General features: G+C 43.7%; 1 protein-coding gene across 1 annotated transcript; it reads left to right on the top strand.

The window, feature by feature from the left end:
• The first annotated feature begins 884 nt into the window (after window positions 1–884).
• Window positions 885–16674, top strand: MCM10 (minichromosome maintenance 10 replication initiation factor). Its single transcript, XM_066318800.1, has 19 exons — window positions 885–924; window positions 1704–2015; window positions 2810–2914; window positions 3501–3635; window positions 3834–4008; window positions 4715–4880; window positions 5382–5549; window positions 6872–6988; window positions 8024–8223; window positions 9178–9278; window positions 10286–10384; window positions 10484–10601; window positions 10953–11181; window positions 11989–12148; window positions 12822–12940; window positions 13827–13940; window positions 14542–14687; window positions 14894–14936; window positions 15322–16674. Exons 1-19 carry the CDS (start codon window positions 918–920, stop codon window positions 15403–15405), a joined length of 2598 nt encoding a protein of 865 aa, XP_066174897.1. The 5' UTR covers window positions 885–917; the 3' UTR covers window positions 15406–16674.
• Window positions 16675–21279: the final 4605 nt, after the last annotated feature.

The raw sequence follows: 21279 nt of genomic DNA, 5'->3' as shown, positions 1-21279 counted from the left end.
GCCACTCGGGGCGATCTCGGGCCACTCGGGGCGATCTCGGGGCGATCCCGGGCCACTCGGGGCGATCCCGGGCCACTCGGGGCGACCCCGGGGCATGGAGCCTGGCCCGAGGGTCGGGGAGCCGCGGGGGAGGGAGCCTTTGGGGAGGTCGGGGTTCTGGGTGGGGGAGGCGGCTGAGTGGAGACGGGAAGCGTGAGGGGGAAAGCGCGGGGTCCGCGGTGGTGACTGGCCTCTGCTCCTGCGAGTTATGCAGTGTTGCTGCAAATTAATATTCTGGAGTATGAGAAAACTAACAAAAGCGGAGTTTATGGGCGAAGCAAATGATTCTGCAGCAGGAAGATCTGTAAGCACAGTTAGAGTTTGGGTTTGTGACTCATTTGGTCTCAGTGGATATCCCATCTTTCTTATCCACGCTTCCCTGGCCCATTCATGTCCGTGCGTGCTGATTGTTTTTCATGGTCCCTTCTCCATGAAATAGAGAAACTGTAAGAAGCGCAGAATATACACTTTTGGGAATAACAACTGTTAGACTTTAATAACTAGTTAAATGCTAGTTGTGATTATCGTGTAATCAGTTGAGGTGGAAATGGTTATTGCTATGAGAACATGGTAGGCATTTCTTAAATTCTGTGTCAGTAATGGGCTTTTTTTATAAAAGTAGTGTCCTTACACTGCATCAGCTTCAGCATGGGTCAGACTTTTGATGCAGAAAATGTATGTGAGGGTTTTAAATTTAGTGGAGTCCTCATCTGCGGCTGTAAACAAAATCAAGCTGGTGGATTGCAAGTTGTTAAATAAGGAGCCTGAACACTATATATTTCTAGATAAGGTATATGTACTTCAACAGTATCACCTTTTTTCTCCCCATAACAGAATATTTTGCCTTGAGGGGCTCTTGAAGAAGTCCTGGTGAAATTATGGATGGTAAGGGAGAAAATTCTCTTCCTTTCAGTGAGAAATTTGTTTTCTTATCAGCTTGTTAGTTAATAAGTTCAAGTTTTCAGAAAACCTGGTAAGGCTTGTAGCAAAACAATTTACATTCCACTGAGTTTATTTGCTGAGTCCTTTGAGGTTGCCTCTTTCTTTTCTTGTTGTCACTTCCTGTGAGGCTGCCCTGTGCCTTCCTTGGTTTGGTGTTTTCCTCAGCAGCAAAGACTAAATCAGTTTCTTGGTCCGCTCAGATTTTAATTTCTGCTCTGTCCCATTCTTCTCTCTTCTCCATTTTTGTCGCTTTGTCCCTATTTCTTTGTTCTCCATGTTTTTCCGTGAGCAAACTATATCAGAGGACATCCTTTGTTGCCTGCCTTGCATCTCCCTCTTCCCATTCCATTAGCAAAATCCACATGGGTGTCTCTGTTGTCTACATGTTTACAGGTTCCTTGCCTTTCTGTGTAACAGCAGCTGCTGTTCAAGGAACTGCCTAGGAGGAAAAGCCAGTGCTCAGCAGCTGGCAAATTTTCTGCTGACTTTTTCAGCCTGTTGCAGCTGAGGGCATCTGCAACTACATTTCCATCTGGCCTCACAGCCAGAAGCTGCTCTAGATGCCTTTAGCTAAACCTGAAGTGTATTTTTTTTTTAAATGCCACTTGCTGCTCTGATCTAGTTGCAGTTGTCATTAGCTTGTAAATCAAGGTGTCTTTAACGTTTTATTCTTTGGCAGCTTTTCTTTAACTGGACAGAAATAACTCTAATTTTTGCCTTAGCTGATGATGACTTGGATCTGTTGGCTTCCCTCCTGGAAGAAAATGAAGCAACTGAGGAGAGGAATTCTCCTGAGGAGGAGGATGCTCCAGAGGATGAGGGTGGAGAACCAGATGAATACGATGAGCTCTTTGATGCAGAAGATGATGCGTCCTACACTGAGGAGGTTGATGCTGAGGACAGCACAATTGATGAGCAGAAGGAGAACTTGGCTACGTTGTTTGGAGATGTAGATGACCTGCTGCAAGAGGAGGAGGCAGAGGAAGCTGCAGCTCCCAGTCAGGCGAAGGAGAAAACTAATGAAGAACTGCAAGGTTTCTGCAACAGCATCTTTGATCTGTTTGGTTTGATATATTCTGTCTCTAGAGTGCTAACAGGCAGGAGGTTCAGCCTACCTCTTCTAGATGATGGCTGGAGAGGAAATACTGAAAGGCCTTGGGAAAGTTTCTAAGTTCAGTTTTCAGTGTTCAGTGGCCAAACTCACCAAACCTATTTCCCCAAAAGACAGAGGACTGTCTGTAAGCCAGGGAGACTAACAGAACTGTGCTGAGTAGCATAGGGAAGGTTGCCTGTGTACCTTACCTTGTCTGATGAAGCGCAATGTTGCCTCAGTCTTCAGGGCATCAGATATCATCCTGGCATCTTTCACCAGCACACCAGTCCCCCCGTAGGACTTATTGACAGGAGGTTCTGCCCTACCAGTGTGGAAGTCATTGTGGAAGCAGAGCTGACCAGAACTTTCCTGTGCCCAGGCTGTGTATTTGATGATATAAGGAAGGATTTCTTTATGCTAAGGAGTGCAATCATTAGCCATTTAAATTGTCTTATGTGAACAGGAAAGTTATATTCAATGTGGGAAGGAACATACCACAATTAAGTAAAGTATTTTTATGAGAGGACCCAGCTCCAGGCTGTATGGAAAAGTTTGCCTACACAAAGCTGTGTAGGATCAAGCAAATCTGCATTGTGACTCAGGTCTTCATTTTCTAAGTTTCTATGATGCAGTAAAACTGCCAGACTTCTTAAAACAGGGATCTCATAAATCCCTGTTTTCAATGGCTTCCTGCTGTCTTCATTATTATTCTTTTTCTTCTCCTTTCTTTCCTAGCTGAGCTGAGAAAATTGCAAGAACAGATGAAGACATTACAGGAGCAGTTGCAGAAGACTGCTCTTGGGCAGCAGTCCAGTTCAGGCCCTGAGAAGAAAACCTCTGGTAATGAAACTAATTAAATGAATTTATGATTTATTGGCTTATCAATGTGAGTTTATAGGCAGGACTTAAAATAATCATGAAGTAGGCACTAAGCAAGGAGGAGTGGTGGTCTGGTGTAAGAAACAACACAGGTTCTTTCTTACAGCTACAGATTAAATCACTTTTAGTCTCTGCATCATGGATTAATTCTACATTGGACAGCTTTCATGACTACTGCTCCAGACTCTTCTGGAGGTGTCCCTTCTTACTGGCAGATGTTGGTACATCCAGTATATACAGTTGTGTTTGTTGCTATAGTGTGTTGGATGTAGTAATGAAACCTCATGGAAAGGTGGCAAAAGAGGGTATGTTTCTACTTTCCACAGCTTTGAGGTTGCAATGACATTCAAAGTCTTAAGTTGTCATGGGGAAGAGTCTTTGGGGCTTTTTCAGCTGTTGCATTTCAGCTGACAACTTGACTGAAATGTTTCCATGTGGGACTTTCCATGTAGCTTGGACTTGTTGTTCAGGAATTACACAGTTTGGAGCAGTGCTTAGGGTCTGAGTCCAGATCCTGAGGTCTCATAAATTTTGTTCCCTTGGCCAGGTAAATCTCCCTGTCCACCCTTAAAGGAAAGGAAAGTTCAGAAGCTACAAGAGTCACCATGCTTCTCAGCCCAGCTGGGCGATCCTTTACCACCAGCCAAGCGAAGAATGCAGAAATCAAACACATCCTCAGCAGGTACCATTCTCAGTCTACCTTTTACTAAACACACTGAGCTTCTGTCAAAAGCTTATAGTTCCCATCAGTGGTGTGGACACATCCAGGACAGTGTTACACTACTCAGTGTACCAGGAGTGTTCTACTGGCAGAGAGCTCATTACAGTTAATTATTGTATTCTTTGTAATGGGACCTATGCCTTTTTTCTTCTGCTGAAGAGAACAAGATTCCTCCTCCACGGCAAGTCCTCAGCCTGGCATTCCAGCCTCTCAAGTCTGCCATAGGGAACACACCCAGTAAGGGGCCCAGAGAGAAGACTTCTCATGTGCCTGCATGCTCCAGTGCAACCACGCAGCCAGTGTCTGTGGAAGCCTTCTCAGGACTGAGATTAAGGTCAGCAGCCCAGCTCTGAGCCTTGTCTGGGGACAGCCTCTCTGGTAAAGGCAAAGAAAACACAATGTATATATGTGCTTTAACCATGTCAGATAAGTCACTTGCCATCAAGGGATGTAACACAAAGCCACAGCACTGGCTGGTTGATGAATAATTATGTAACATTGACTTTCAGCTCGGTACCATGTTTCTGTTTTGGCCTCTGCTCTTTTCTAACAGAAAAGCTCTAATTTCATTAGCACTGCCTTCCCTGGTACATCCTCAGTGGTAGAGCAGGGAAGCAGTGGGCATGTGCAAAGGCCAGCTGAGCTCCAGTTGAGCCAGTTTTTGCTGCACACAGAAGCCTCAGGAGCCACTCACCAACCCTATACTCAGTGTGGCCACAAGAGGACTCTGAATCCTCACAGTGTCCTCACCAGAATCCGAGCTGTATTCCCAGCTCAGTCAGCCATTCTTGGTTATCTGAAATGAGCAGAGTTAGTGCAGGCTTGGGGCTGAGTTGCAGTGTAGCTTTTTGGACAAAAACCAGTGTCATCAGTAGCTTTCTGATATGGGAGGTTTTATTTCAAGTGACCTCAGGGTGAAATAAGGCACAGAGGTGTTTTGCAGCAAGGTGTAGTCTCCCCAGGAAAGTGCCAGTTGGTTTTGATTGTCCATTTGTGCCAATGGATGTGTTGTCTTTTTTACCTGCTTTCACTGGATCTAGAAAACCGCGGGTGTCTTCAGCTGAAATGGACAGGAAAATGGCAAACAGGAAGCTCATCCGACTGTCTCAGCTGAAGAACAAGCTTCCTACTGAAAATCTGGAGGAAATAGACTGGGTAACATTTGGAGTCATAGTGAAGAAGGTCACTCCTCAGAGTGCAAATAATGTAAGTAACTTCATTGTATCCCTTGGTCAGTTCAAGTGAAAAGCTGGTCGTCTTTCCTGAGAAATTTCTAGATCTTCAGCTTAATTAGCCAACTTCATGTAGTTAATGGAAAACTTCTGTATTAAGGATCTTGGCTTGTCTGGTTTCATCCAGCATTGTATGTGTCCTATAGAAAGTCATTGATGAAATAGTTCTATGTGTTCAGTGGGGTAAAAAAACCTCTTTATCCAAAAAACAAGTGTGCTGCCCAGCTTTGATACCAGAAAGGTTGGTGGTAGTGGAATTATTTACTGTTTTGCCCTTTAAGAACCCCTGAACTGGCAATAGGAATGGCTGGAGATACTGTATCTAAGCTTTACTGAGATTACAAATTGTGCTTTTCTAAATCATTAAAACCTTGGGAGGGGGTAAGTCAGAAGAGCTCTCTAAAAGAAACAGGCAGAGGGGATGCAGTCAGTGTGTCTGCAGCAAAGCTGACAGGAAAGGGAATGTCTGTTCCAGGGCAGGACCTTCAGTATCTGGCGGCTGAACGACCTGCGGGACCTCAACGCGTGCGTCTCGCTCTTCCTCTTTGGGGAAGTCCACAAGGAGCACTGGAAGACTGACCAAGGCACAGTCATTGGCCTGCTCAATGCCAACCCTATGAAACCTAAAGATGGCTCAGACGAGGTGAGAGGATTTTTCATTCAGCTGTAGATAAAAACCTATAGCTGAACCTTTTCATTTGTGGCTGAGATTTAGCTTTGTAACACATCTTCAGGTTGAAATTGCAGCAGTCTGCCCAACAGTTTGAATTGCATTCAGGTAGTTGCATGGTGTGTATCTGCTCCTTGCCTCCTGGAAGACTGAACTTCGAGAAGTCCTATTAAGCATTTAAACCCAGTTTATTCCAGTTTTTAATCTGCTCTCAGTAGCAGTTGGCTCTTCCATAAATATAGGGAATGTATTTTCATTTCAGTTTATTCAGCTACTTCAGTGCATCACCTATTTCAGCCTAGAGGTCTCAAAGCTGAAAAAGGTGGAGAAGCACATTTCTCTCCTCTAATTCGAGCATGAGATACGATTACAAAATGTTTCTGGTTCAAAAATCACAACAAAGAAGCAGCAATATTTGATTTATTAAACAAACAATGTGTTATGTAAATATATGTTGGTTGGTACATAGTAGTCCACCTGTTTAATCGATTATTTTTAAATGCAGAACATTTAAGATGGCTTCATTTTGCTGATAAAGTAATATATTTTTAATTGCACTGGAATGGAACCTGTTTCCAGTTACTTCTATCAAGGGGAATTTCAGTCTAGTAGCTGATCATGTAGTGTTCTGCATTTTAAATTCTCCAAATAGAAAAATTAAGGATCTCATTAATTGTCTTTTAAGCTATATAATTGCTTAAATTAGCATGAATAGGCAGTAGATAATCCTGTTGGTGAGCAGAAAGACACACCAGATTTAATAGGAGGGCTGCATTTAGCTGTCAAGGATGGCTCTTCATAGCTAAAATGTTCACATTTATTGCTACATTAAAACTGACTTCTGAAATTGTCCCTTGGCTACAGACACAGTCCCTGGTGTATTTGGTTGTGTGAAGCAGACACTCTTGCACAGGACTGAGTTTTGATTGGACTAAGACATTTGGAGGAGGACAGAGAGCCCTGATACAGCTCTTCCTCCCATCCCCTGCTGGATGTGGGGGTCATGATGGTGTATCAGGGCCAAGCAGCTGTACAGGATCATTTACAGCACAATTTGAACTGCCTTATGTGTTTTTTTGGTTTCCTGAGGCTCTGAGCATAGAACTCAAATGTCTTTCATCAGCTTGTGAGAAATAAATTCACTTTTTTCTCTTTAACTGTGCCATTTCTCAATCTGAATAGGACACGTGGCTCTCTTAAGCTAGGCCTGCATTTTAAGGCTATGTGGTTAGTACCAGAGGTACTGACCCAGATCAGAGACAAACCAATGACAGGATGTTCTGTTTTCTGTCTAGGTGTGTTTGTCCGTTGACCATCCCCAGAAGATCCTCCTCATGGGAGAAGCTCTGGATATGGGCACCTGCAAAGCCAGAAAGAAGAATGGTGATCCTTGTGCACAGATTGTGAACTTGGTCTGTATCTCAGTAGTCAGGGCATTCCTAAGCTCTTGGTGAAAATCTGGCTGCTGATTTTGTACTGACACTCTCACTGCAGCACCAACCTTTCGTTTGGGGAAATCCCCTGCACAGTGACAGCACAGAAACAGCTCCTCTGGGTTTCATTTCTCACTTTCTCCACCCAGTATAGTTAATTGCAAGTCAAGATCCAGAAACAAGTAAAAAAGTTAAAGGAAATGGTCTTGACCCAAGGTGCCACACCCTTTCACTCTCCAGTATAAGCTTCCATGCACTGCGCTAGAAAATTCATCCAGGGAAAACAACACCAGATTTTTTGGGGGGATGGCTATTTTTTTGAATGAGTTTAACCCAATGAGTTCCCTTGTCCAGTGTACCTGCAAGCTGTAAGGATACTTACACCTGAATGTGAGGCACCAGAGATGAGAGAAAAAACCATTGGGATCCCTTTTTTAGGACATTACTGCTTTGTACAAGTTTAAAGGATCTGTGGATTATTACTTCATGGCTATGAGTGATGCTGATACCTGAAAGGAACCTTGTCTGAGTTAGAAGGGTTGAAGACAGCAGGGTATCAGAAGGAGGAGAAAAAGTGAAGGAATGAAGAACTGGGGAGGAGCTGGAAGTGTGGGAAGTGGGAAGAAGACAAATACAGAAGGTACTTGCAGCCAATCAAGACTGTGGCTGCAGACCCACTCCAGCAAGAGGTTGTGCATACAGTATATAAAACTGAGTAGAGTCAAGAATATAGAATCTGGGCAAGAGGTCCTAAGTGGGATATGACTTGAGTTCAAGGAATGGCCTTAAAATTCCTTGATGCACGGGATTGTTTCCAGTGATTAGTATAGGCAATTTTAGCTTTGTTTTTCATTGCTTGAGTGTGGGCATATTTTTGCTTAGTTGATCAAATGCTGGAGAACCACAGTAGAGATTTACCTCATTTTAGCCATACAAGGATGCATGTGGGTGAGAGGAATGAAGGAAATTGTAATTGCTGGTGTTCTGTGACAGGCTTCTCCTGTTTCTTTGCAGAATGACTGTGAATATTGCCAGTATCACATACAATCCCAGTACAAGAAGCTCAGCTCGAAGAGGGCAGATCTGCAGTCCACCTTCTCTGGTGGCCGCATTCCCAAAAAAGTTGGTCGGAAAAATCCTACTTTAAAAGAGAGGCTGTGTCAGGATGGGTTTTACTATGGAGGAGTCTCTTCAGCAGCGTATGCAGCCTCAGTGTAAGATAAACCATTTATTTCCCTTGCTTTTGAACAGAATTTCCCTCACATATACAAGGCAGCCTGAAGCTATATCTAAGGGAGTCTATTCATTTAGAGAATGCCTTTTCCTTAATTACATTCACCAAATAGGAATAAAGCCCCACGTTTGACATAATCCAACCAGCCACATGGGGTAACAGAGCTGCGGTTTGACAGAAAAATTTTAAGTTGGTACTAAGATGTGGTAAGGGTTGTTTCTACCTCTACATTAATACTGTGGTGTGAAGCCAGGCAGCTTTGTGTTTCAGTACATTTATGCACTTCGAGATTATGAGTTCCCAAGCATTCGAGTCTCCGAGATTGCAACTATATTTTCTTATGGCTTACTGCATTTAATCCCAGAGTCAGTGTTTTCTGTATTTCTTCATGTCTTCCTTGGCTGAAATAATACAGTGTCGCTTTAGGTTAATGAGGAAACAGGACTGACCAAGATCCTTTACCCAAATAAAGGATTTGGTCCTTTATCCAAATCCCATGAAAACAGCTGTGGAAAGATGAGTCACAGCTCGACCCAGCCCTGTGCTTGGACACAGCTTTTATTCCCTTAGCACTGCCCTTTGATATCTGGTGTGACTCCGCAGTAATGAAGCAATTCCAACCTCCTTTCCATTCCTGGAATGACCTGTGACCAAAGCAAAGCTTTGATCCATGTTTAGTATTCCTCCCTTAGATCTATGTTTTAGTTTTTTAGTAATGATTAGGAAATACATATCTCAACAAAGGGAGAAATGGAAGATCCTAACCATTATACTGGAATTTGGATTTAGATTTAAATCTGTCCAAAAAAAGACAGACAGCTGGCCCTTTGGGGTGGCTGGAGTTTTGTTGTAACACTGGGCTAGTATTCAGGCTTCTGTCCTTGCTCTAAGCATGGGAAAATTCTCATGTTCTGGATTTGTTTCCTATTTCTAGTGCATCAGCTGCTCTGCCGAAAAGGAAGATTCAAACCACTCTCTCCAACCTGGTCGTGAGAGGATCTGATGCAATTGTCCAGGAAACCAGGCAGAAAATTGGTACCCAATTACCCAAGTAGTCTCTTCACTCTTTAGATGTTTCCAGCTCAATGTGTAGATGTGTCCCAGGTCCTTCTAGTCACTGAATGAACCTGGCAGTCACTTTGCTGCAGAAGGGGTCATGTGCAGGCAGCTTCCTCAGTTGGTCAAAATTCCTCTTCCCTCTTGAGATCACAGTTTCAAGGCAAATGTAACTAAGCAACTGTGTGGCTCCATGCATCTTTTTTTCATCACTGCCCCCAAATTAAGTCTCCTGTTCTGTCTTTGGACAGTGACAGAAGATCTTTGCCAGATTAATGAGAATTGGAAGTTTTAAGAGCTTTGCACCAGAGGATTTATTTTATTTGATTAAAATAAATTACTCCTGTCAACCTTGAAAGCTTCTAAGGCATACTAAGTATAAATCAGTCAGGTCTGCAATGCAGGGGACCTCCTGAGAACCCACCTTGTTTTCTAGTATTTTTCTTGTGTGTCAAATCCTGGTCCTTTCTTAGCCCCTGCGATGTCACCAGTCTTCTCTGCCTCTGTTTTGTTTCTGTAAAGCACTTAATATTACACTTTCTATGCTCCTTGGAGAGCAGGTGACAGATTATTCAAACTGTGTTCTAGATGCCATTTGGTCTTATTTACATCTTTCAGTTCCATCAGTTGTCTCCATTTCAGACAACATGGTGTATAGCAGCTTTTAGCTGCTCTTAATTCTCCAGAGATAAAGTGTGGAGGCTTCAGGACTGTCAAGCATCCTAAAACTGGGAGTGGTGGGACTAACACAGACAGCCAAGGCTGATGAGGAACTGAGTGACTGAGCTGCTGAAGAGATAGAAATGTCTGTGACAAATGACAAGACCTTGGGCAACCAAATATAATGTAAAGGTTGGTCTTGCTTTGAAAAGTAGTCAGGTGATCTTCAAGGGCTTCTTCCAACCTAGAGAATTTTACATCTCAAAAACCAGGCCTGCTTCCCTTCCTTACTTCAAATCTATTGCATTTCTGCCTCTTCCACTCAGGTGCAAAGAGACCCATGCAGTGTTCTGAAGAATTCAGGGAACTGCTGGCACAGCCAACTTTTGGAGCACGAAATCTGTGCAAACACTGGACCAAAATAGGTATTGTCCTTTTGCCTGAAGAAAGACCCACTCCTAAAATCACTCTTAGCTCGTTCTGAGCAAAGTGGCTTTTTATTTTGGTTTATTCTTTTTTCCCAGATGCTGAAAAGAAGCAAGGGGCAAATTTCCAGTCTATCTCTGCTTCAGCACTGCTCAAGCAACAGAAACAGAAATTGCTGGAGGCCAGGAAGAAGCGGTCTGAAGAGATTCAGAGGCGGTAAGACACACTGGCTTTCACAGGAAGGGCTCTGTTGTTGTAGCTCTAAGGATAGCTGTGCTTTCACTTTTCAGCTTTGTGTGATGCCTCTCTCTGATTTTAGCTTTGAAAACAATTGGTCATTCACTCCTTCTGGTGACTTCTTCAAGTCACTCTTAATTTCAGTGACTCAGTGAGTCCTTTACCAGTCTTGTTTTCTTGTCCTGAATGCCAAAATTGCTGTGTGTTTCTTTTAGCAATTAAAGGCCAAATAGTAAAAAATCATAGTCTGCATCCTCTCCTATTTGTTTCTTAAACCTTTCTATTTCTGACTTGTGTCCCTAATTGAATGAATTTTTCTTGTCTTGCAAGGTTTCTCCAGAACACAGATAAAGCCAGCACTCCTGCTCTGCCATCCTCCTCCAGACAGACCTCCCTCCAGTCCCCAGTGCCTGGGGCAGAGTTTCCCAAAGCTGCAAAAATGACAACTCCTCAAAGGCCCAGGCTAGGTACAGGCTTCTCAGAAGGAGAAGATATCCTCTTCTTTGACAAGTCTCCACCTCCAAGGCCAAAGCTAGACAGCTTGGCAGAAGCCAAAAAGGTACCAGCTCTTTGGATCTTTTAAGTATTGGAGAGGTTAAGGGAAATTTGGTTTGTAGTAGAAGAGGAGTCTTTGGTCAGATATGGCCCAGCTCAGTTGTAATGTTAGTGGAGTTTATCATTTGTGGAATCACACTAGCCTATATTCCAGCACACAGGATACCTGTGATTCCTGATAGCTGTTAGTGCCAAAGTCCACGCTGCCATCTTGCCTTCAGTGAATCTCTTAAGGCAAGGGATTTGTCCTGAAAATCCCTGGAGTGCTAAACTCTGGCATAGCTAGTGCAGTTTATTGCAGATGTTTTCTGTTTGACAGATAGGTAAGCAACTGGTTCAGCTGTGTTGTGTCATGAGTCTGAATAATTTTGTTTTCTAGCCAAAACAAACTCCATCTTTGTTTGGCAAAAACATGTTCATTTGTTTGTCAAAGAAACTTTTCTCTTCCAGCTAGAATGAGAACGTCATAGCATTCTGGGAGTATGAGAAGGAATAGTTGTAAGAAATTTCCCATTAAGTCCAAATTATTATCGGTTTATTCTCTGAAAAACTTACTGATTTCTGAAGCAGGTGAAGCTCAGCTGCAGAGACACCAGGCCTGGTAACACCCGTGGGGAAGTGACTTTATGGTTTGGGAAGCCACGAGGGGCTGGGTGTGTGTCCAAGCTGGGAATTTGGTTGGGCCTCTCTCCGGCCAGCTCCATGCTCAGGCCAGTGGATGTTCTCTCTTCCAGTAGACAGCCTTCCTCTGCTACTTCTGGAAGTAGCCAGCCAGGTCACCAACACTTCCCTGCTCTGTCCTGTCTTCCAGCTGGCTGCAATACAACGACTACGAGCAAAAGGCCAAATTCTTCCTAAAACAGACCCAAACAGCGTCAAGAGGAAACGGACTGATGCTGAGGATGTCCTGGAAATTGTTGAAAGAGTTGAGAAAAACGTTGCTCAGCCACAAGGTGCAGAAGCAGACAATGGTATGTACTGTTAGCTTCTAGAACAGAAAAAAATGTGCTTCTGTCTTACTGACAGTGCAGTAGTTGCTCTGGGTTAAGGATTTAATTGCTGTGCTAAAAAGATGCCAATTTAGGGCTGTTTGGAACTTCAAGGGTTTAATAGAAAGACTAAAAAAATCTCTAACCCTGTAGAGAAAGTGTGAGATGTAATCTCTGGTAGTTCCCTGGGCTCATCTCTTTTCCCTTTCTTCTGGCACTTGAACATCTGCAGTACAAGGCAGACTTCACCAAGGGAAACCAAGAACTAATCCCACCTGGGAAGGTGTCTGAATTTTTTGTAGGAACTTGAGTTTGCCTGCTGGTGATTTACTGTGTGATCTTGAATGAATTGTTTAATTCCCTTTAAAGTTTCTTCATCAGTTAGTGAGGGAACACTGCTTGCACTCCTGGGAGTAATGTGAAAATTCCTAGTACAGTGTTACAGAGAAGAGGCAATGCTATTTAAAAAAAATACCTCTTTTTTTTTTTTTCCTGAAGCCATATTTGAACTTGTTTTCATGTTCCCAAGCTATGAAAGACTGCTGTTTGACCTGAACATCTGCCTGAGAGGCCTGAGATTTCCAATATCTCCTGCAGTGAGCAAGTTTAGCCATCACAGCCTTGTTTTGTAGGACTGAACCTTTTGTCTCCCTAGAAATGGATGAACTGGAACCTGCCCAAAAGAAACGGCGTGAGCAGCTGGCCTATCTGGAGTCAGAAGAGTTCCAGAAAATCCTGAAGGCCAAGTCCAAGCACACAGATGTCCTAAAAGAGGTATGGCCTCCATCCAGCTGTGACTGAGGGCTTCTGGACTCTTCATGATTTCAGCAAGAAGCAGGCACCCAAACATCTCATAGGCTCCAGACTGTCCTGAGGAGCAGGGCTGGGTGTCTCTGGGCACACAGGGCACAGTGCCTGCAAGTCAGCACTGTTGCCATAGCCAGGGTAAAGTCATGAGGCCAATTGACATCAGGTGTTTTTGTTGTGTTTGGAAGAATCAGTGAAGTTCTCTATTGGTAGATAATCAAAGAAATCCCTTTGCCTTAAAATCAAATGAGCCACATGCCTATTTTGTCCCTCATTGCTTGATATCTTGGCCACATAATGCCAGGTGCCGCCTTCATCTGTGGCTCATGTCAGCTGTGAAATGCCATCAGGTGCCCTGAAAGCTGAGAGGTTGGGTTTGTCACATTGGGGTCTCTGCTGAGCACTTTCTCAGGGTTATAGCACCTCCAGTGGCACAGGGCTTGTGTTGGACACTTACTGACATGAAGTCATAGTTGTTTTAAGGTCTTCTGGGGTGTAATATTTTGGCTAATAACCTATTCCCTTAATTGCATCTGCCTAGCTGATTTCTCTCTGCACTGTCCTCGTAGGTATGTGCTTGTTTCAGTACTTTCTGCTGTAGGTATGTGCTTATTTCAGTACTTTCTGCTGTTGTTAAACCTTTCCACTTGTGCAGACCTGGCTTGTTTCAGTGCTGGTGAACTACAGCATGTGTACAATAATGGATTGTTTGGAGCAAAAGAGATGCTGTGTTTCTCTGCTCCCAGACTGCAGTTTGCTTCAAGCAGGCCTGGTAATAATTTGCCCTAAGGCCATTTTTGGAGTGGCTTCTTCCCTCTTTGTGTCCTCACAACCCATTTCGTGTGCCCCACAGGCAGAGGCTGAACTGCAGGAGCAATACTTTCAGCCACTTGTGAAAAAGGAAGAGCTGGAAGAGAAGATGAGGAACATTAAAGCAGTGAAATGCCGAGTTGTGACATGTAAAACGGTGAGTGAAGGGGAGCCAAAGTACCAGCAGGGAAGTGGAACATGGATTCTACAAAATGGTGCTGGACTGTCCTGCAGACTCCCAGCTGTCACTCTGTTGGCTGTGATCCGGTCCAGGGATTGATGTTTTGTTCCTTAAGCCTGATGCTGTGAGCAGCCTGTGCACAGAGTGACTGAGACATGGCAAGGCTTTAGTCCTTGAAAAGATTAACACTGGGTGGGAATCCTCTATCAGTATTTCCAGGGACTTTGCCATCAGGAAGAGGAGTGGAGCTTTATGACTGTCTCAAATGTACTGAGAGGAAGGGAAGCATTACCTCCCACTTCCAAAGTGTCAGCCCCTGCTGAACTTTCCCTCTTGCTGCCTTCCCTACTTGTTTTGGGATTGCACAGAGGGACAGTGGTGCCCCATGAAATGCTGGGAGCAGGACCACAGGGTGGTGGCAAGGGGAGGATAGCATTAGAAGGAGCAGTGACAAAGCCCTAGGGCCATGATTCAACTGCTGGGCTCCTCAGCATGGGAGAGGACAGGGATACTTTCCCCTGAACACTCAGCTGTTGCCAGAACAGGTCTCACATGCTCTCTCTCTCCTCCCTGACAGTGTAATTACACCTATTTCAAGCCTCTGGAGACCTGTGTGCAGGATAACCACGACTACCTCTGGCATGATGCCATCAAGAGATTTTTCAAATGTCCTTGTGGAAGCAGAGCTATTTCCCTTGACAGGCTTCCAAAAAAGCCCTGCAGGTAAGAAATGAGCCTCATGAAATAGTGACATGGACTTAGGTACTGTCCCTTCACAAGTAACTTGTGAGTCACATAACCATGTCCTAAAAGGGGAATGTTAGCCCTTGTGCCAAGGAGCACGGGCTGGGTGTGGGGCTACTTTAGGATCCCCTCATACTGTGTAGCAAACAGCACAGTGGTCCTCACATGCCATCTTCATCTTGCAGTAACTGTGGCCTCTTCAAGTGGGAGCGAGATGGGATGCTAAAGGTAAGTGTGAGCCAGCAATTCTAAGCACCTCAGCACTCTGGCTGCTTCCTGTGGTACTTTTGTCCCCCTCTTTGGTTCTGTGCCCTTACGAGCTCCCAGCAAAGCCAAGCAGCTCTGCATTTTGTCAGGTACACACAGGTGCCTGCAGGCTGTGTTATATATGGGCTTCCACTTTTTGGTTTCTGCTCTCAAAGCTTTGTGGTTTTTTTAACTGTGGGGAAATGGCTTTTGAACAAAGTTGTATGAATTCAGAATGTCGAGGTCCCTAGAGGGTCTGTCAATGTTGAGTCAGGTAATTTAGCCCTACCACAGTTTCTGCCAGAGAAGTGTTTCGGAGACACCTACCACATGTTTAACTTCCTTTCTCCATGGTTCATGTTTCCAGGAGAAAAAAGGTCCGAAGATTGGTGGAGAAACACTTTTACCAAGAGGAGAAGAACAACCAAAATTTCTCAATAGTCTTAAGTGACGTGGAGTTGATTTTTTTCACAACATATGGATGGATTTTCGTGTCTGAAACACACATTTATACTGTACTGCCAAGAGGACTCAGGTTTTAGTGAAGAATCAGTAGGGGAATCAGTTTTTAATGAAAAGATCATCTGCCAAGTGTCCACCAGGCCCCTGCATGGATATTGAACTTAGATCTTTCTTTAATTGACTGAACAAGACTGCACGTGAAATGCACATTCATGCTTGTTCTTTCCAACTAACAGCACAAGAGTGACCTCACTATTAGGTGACAAATCATCAGGAATGGGAATGACTGTAGATTCCATAAGCACTTATGAAATTAATACTCTGATGTGTTCATGCCAACGTGTCTTCAGCTCTTGGACAAAAAGGGGTGTGAGAGGCACAGAGCATTCTCCACTGGCTTCAAAATTACTCACTGTGAACCCTTAGGAATAGATGTCAAACAGATGTCTTGAGTTTTTCCTTGGCTTATCTGTTATAAAACCCTTCCATTGCTTTGGCCCTGCAAGCCAGCAGTGTTTATATGCTGGAAACTCAGAGCTCCCTGTCCCTCAGCACCATCCACACTACACACAAGTGCTCTTGTGGCTACAGCCCTGTAGCTCATGCTTTGAAAAACATTTTAATGAATCTGACACCATTTTGTGACTGGTTTTAAAGACCTGAGTGATTATATTTAAAAGCTTTTACCCTTTTTCTGGCATTTTAAATAGCACCTGTACCTGTCTCAGACCAAGCAGGATGAAATCTCCCACCAAGAGGTGGCTCCTGAGAAATGCTGTCTCCATACAGGCATTCTTACAGCACATTGCTGTAGGGATACCTGGGGCATTTATTTATCCAGCTTTTCCTGGACTGGACCTTTTCCTGCCCCTAGCTCATGCCCAGTTGGGTCACAGGATAGTTATTTTGAGTGCTTCAACCCCCTCTAACCTTAGTGATTTGTTCAAAGTGCCATAAACATCTCATGTGTCTCAGCGGTCTTGTCGATGCCTCGTTTGCCTGCACAGGGGCTGGAAGAGAAGCAAGTTACTTCATTTGAAGCAACTGGACAGATTCACCTCAGCATTCTGCAGCCCTCATCTCTTACTGGTGCTTTTATTGGTGCAACTTGGCCTATAGAATTCATTTCAGTCTCCTGTTGGTACCATTTGCTGAGTGGGGTGTCACTGCTAGGGGACAAAATCAGTTACTGTGACATTGCTTGGCAATGTCTCCTGTGGATTCCTCATTCAGAATAAATAGAGTACAGAATAAAACACTCCCTGGATCTGCATGGTATTGCTCTGAGAAAGAGTATGAGTTGCTTCCTCAACATCTCGGTTTGCCCACAAGCTCAGTGCTGAATCACCAAAAGGAAACTTAACAGGAGTTTCTCACCTGGAGTCCACAAACCCACCATGAAATTCCATGTTGGTATCAGCCTTCAGCCAGCAGGTTGAAAGATTCACACTTTTTCCAGTTCCTGTCTCTTGCGCTCAAGGAAAGGAGATTCTGCAGAAATTAAAATGTCAAAGGATGGTTAATGCTTTATTTTCATAAATGCCTCCAGGACTGGGATATGTAAGACATGGATCTCCATGGGAGTGAAAGCAATGCTTGTATGCAAAAACAGGGTGAAGATGCCAAACCAGTTGCTTTGCTTGCCTCTAGCAGTAAACAAGGAGTGGGGGGATGGATGTATTGGAATTTATGTGCCTCACTATTCTGAGATGCTTTTCTCGTGCCAGAGATTGCACTATTACCCTGATTCCTGAATACTGGGCTCTAACAACAGGGAAGCTGGGGTCAGTCAGGATGGTCCCAACAAGAGATACTGTCAGGTGCTCTGCCCAAAGCTGTCTCCAAAGTGGGTTTGGCCCAAACATCCTGCAGGACCAGCAGTTACTGGATTTTTGGGTACTCTCAGTTCCAGCACCTGCCTTTCCAGGTTCACTTTGGTTATTCAGCCACACAAGCTACAACGTAATTTCTGAACCACAGAAATAATCCAGTGCAGCCATTAAAACTGGTTTTGCTACAAATTAATCTTAATTTCAAAAACAAAATAAAATCCATGTTGTCCATCAGCTGTACCAATGACTTCCCAAGTAAGCTCATACTGAAACTGATTCACTGGTTTGTTTTGTGCAGAAAATGGATGTTAAAAAGTCTAAACACATAATTACACATGGAATTTTATATTAATATGATTGTACCAACTATATTATAAGTAACCTTACAGTAATAGAGTAGCAGCCCAAAAGTATATCAAGAGAGTGACTAGAAAAAATAAGTAATGCATAGTTCATCATAATCTCTGAAGACCTAAACTAGCAGCAGCAAGTTTGATTTTGTAGGTCAGGTTTTCTTTGAAGTCCATCAGCTGTTCTGCCTTGCTGCACCTATTTTGTATTAGCATAAAATGCTTTTGTAATGCAGCATTTGGGGCAAGTTCCTTACACGGGGCCAAAAGCACATGCATCTGGCTCCTCAGAAGCTGATGCTCAGGCACAGATTTCCCATCCTGGTCATTAGAGGTCATTTTAAAGATTGATTCTTTTTCCTTGCACTGCCTTCCCTCATTTCTTCCATACTACCTGCCTTAAACCCACGAAACAACAGCAACAACAAAGCTAGAAAACATCTTTGAATGCAGTGTTTCCTGCTTGTTCCTGGGATGAGTGGATCTGTTTGGCCATAAAAACACCCATTAACTTACTGTCTCTTCAAAGTCTCAAACAGAAATGTACAGACAACACTAAATTAAATTAAAAGCTACAAGCTCCAATGCACAAACCTCTACTTTGTGTAAGCCAAAAGGCTCATTGGATTGATGTGGTGAGCAGAGAAGGCACTCATATGGGTGTTTTAAAAACTATGTCCTCTTCTTGCAAATCCAGTTATAGAAGGATTGAATAACAGCCTCTCCTATCTAAATACCTGCTGGCACAAGCTTGTCCTCCCTGGGTTGATCTGCACTGAAAAGATAGCAAAGAACGTGGATGAAATCAATTTTGGCAGCCCAGAGGTGGGAATGGTGATGAGTAGGAATCTGGAGGAGGAATTTGCAGAGCTCCTGGGCTGATTTCCAGGGATGTGACGGGGCTGTCTGTGGAGCAAGGGCGCTTCTCCAGCACAGGCAGGCAGCAAGAAGCCTTATCAGCAGAAAGGCCAAAATTACTTCTGAATTACAAGATAAGATAGTGATTTAAGATTAGCACAAGGTCTGGAGCAGAAACTGCTTTATATTTGGCGTGTCCAAATTCAATTACTTCTTTCCCCAGCTGCTCTTGGATCACGTTCTTAACATCACTGTAGTAGCACAGTGAGGGGACAGCTGTGAGGACACTGGGCATCACTCACTGTCACTTTGATTACAAATGACTGCTGGAAAAGGATCTCCCACACCCCAGATTGGCTTATAGAGTCAAATCTACTTTGAAAAAAACTATACTATAGTTAATGAAACTTTCTTCCCCCCCCCCCCCCATTTGTCTTACATGAAGTAAGATTTTGATCTACAGCACTAGAAGCCAAAGCCAGGATTCAAAATCCTTCCTTTGGCACCTACCCAGTGTCTTCACATCAAAGCGCTGAGCGTACAACCACGGTCACCAAGGTCAGGAGTCAGACTAAATCTGACATTTCTGAACTGCTAGTCTGGAAAATAGCACATAAATTCTAAGCAAAAGATCTCTGTGTTTACTGTCTCTTGTATTTTGAGTTTAAGATCTCCTTAATTAGGGTTGGTTTTTTTCAAAGTTCTGTGCTAGGATTTGAAAGAAGAATGGAACTTGTAGTTCAGTCTTAAAAAGGCGTTTATTAAATTTTTTATCTGAAGGTCAGCACACCACCTAAGACCAGGCTTAACATGCTGAAAGACACCCAAGAGCACGAGACCTTCTAAAGGTTTCTAATCCAATTAACTCTTAAAACATATTATATTTACAATTTTTTACCAATAATTGCTACTAATTTTAGACATGCAATTCTCTACATCACCTACATTCTTCCAATGCCTTTGTGCCACTGTCACAGAAGAAGATGGAATCGAAGAAGAACTTGAGACACCACCCAAAATTCTCCATCTTGCCTCTATCTACTTCTATTCTAAAAACCCAAAACCACAGATTTTCACTCTGTGACAAACTAAACTACTGTCTAATTTAAATTTTTGTTGTTCTCATTTCATACATACGTGACTTTAGTCCATGGGAAAAACTGCCAACAAAGGCAATGCTTTCTTGGGGGCCCAGCAGAAGTCTTGGAGCCTCCAGGGCAATTTGAGGGGTTTTCCCGGTGCCCTGGACTCCAACAATTGTCTTTTACCAAGCTCCAGGAAGCCTTTGTTATCAACACGTGAAATAATCAAGGCAAAAAAAACCAAGTGTCTGAAACACTGGGGCTTCATGCAACTGCAGATGGCCAAATAAGCACCTGGATGTCTAATTTTCACATGCTTCTTTTTGAAACTTGGATGCTGCTATTAAAAAAAAAATAGTCCAAGGAGGGCTAACATGGTTAACCTAAACTGCAGGAACATGAAGTTAGCTGGAAAAAAAGTTTGAGCTGTAACAGCATGTTACATCAATTTAGGAGCACACACATACCTCCAACACGTGAACCTGAACAGCCACAGCAAACCAAACTAAGAAACATCCCACCAAGCCAGGGCTAAACTAAAACACACTTACCAAAATAACTAAATATTTTATTTTTGATTTGATTCAATTCAAGCAACTTTTCTAATAGGGTGAGTGCTGCTTTACTAAAACACACAGCAACCTAAGCACTTTAACAGCTTTTGCATTCCCCTGTCTCTTGAAGCTCTGCCTAACACATCTGCAAGTTTATTTCTCAAAGGTATTATTGCTATAGAGGAGGAGTCCAGCAACAGCACACATCCATTCCGGGAGAATCCAGCTTCATCCAGCTGTGCTCTGCCCAACAGAAGGAGCACAGCCTGCCCCAGAGTGCAGTTACCAAATAAGGCGTAGGAAGGAATGAGGACAAGTTTCATCAGGTGGGAGAACTGCTGAGTTTAGATGATCTCAGTGGTCATTGATGGGTTTGTTCTTCTGAATGAGGCAATTTTAAGCCAAAATCCATAGGCAGAGGTGCATAATTTTTTACAAACAAAGCTAAAGTTCTTCCTTTTCGTCTCTTTCCTAGCTATAGTAAGAGAAATTCAGTCTTGAAACTGGGCATGTGACACCTGTAGCTTGTCTCTGTGGTCACAGCTCCCTCTGCAGTCAGCCCAGCTCCACCAGGGACACCAGCCAGGGAAGTCTCCATGAATCCTGTGCTGTGAACCAGACAGAATACACCAAGTTCTCACGAAAATCCCTTGGAAAGGACTCAGCAAAGTCAGCAGAGGGATCTCCAACTCACTGGAAATCATTCACCTGGGCCAATGCTCTCCACAGGAGCTGATCAGTGCCAGGGTTATAGAGGGAATGGGGAACCAGGAGACCCTAAATCACCCCAAGTGGGGCTGGAGGTCTGTCCTAAGTGACCCCTCATTGGACTTCTTGGTGTTGTGGTCAAACCAGAGGCTGCTGAGAGGATATGTCTGCAGGTGGGAACCACAGCTCTGACACCTCACTCCAGCACCAAGGATGTAGGACAAATAATTAAATAACTGCTCAAATCACACCTTTAAAAAACAAACATGAAAACCTAGAGATGCTGCACAAAAAAAAAAAAAATCAAGGCAGAAGGTGCCACAAGAGCCCATCACTGCAGCCTTTGGTGCTGTTTTGGCAGCTTTTCTGGGTGGACTGGGGGGAGTGGAACTAGGTGAGGGTTGATGCTTTGCACTGGGGTGTTCAGTGACACCCCCACTGTTTCTGAGCAGCAGCAATGACACAACACAGCCCTTGAG

This window comes from Sylvia atricapilla, chromosome 5 (assembly GCF_009819655.1).
Source record: "Sylvia atricapilla isolate bSylAtr1 chromosome 5, bSylAtr1.pri, whole genome shotgun sequence".
NCBI lineage: Eukaryota > Metazoa > Chordata > Aves > Passeriformes > Sylviidae > Sylvia > Sylvia atricapilla.
The sequence above is the reverse complement of the archived record's forward strand: the minus strand, read 5'-3'. Positions and strand labels throughout refer to the sequence as shown.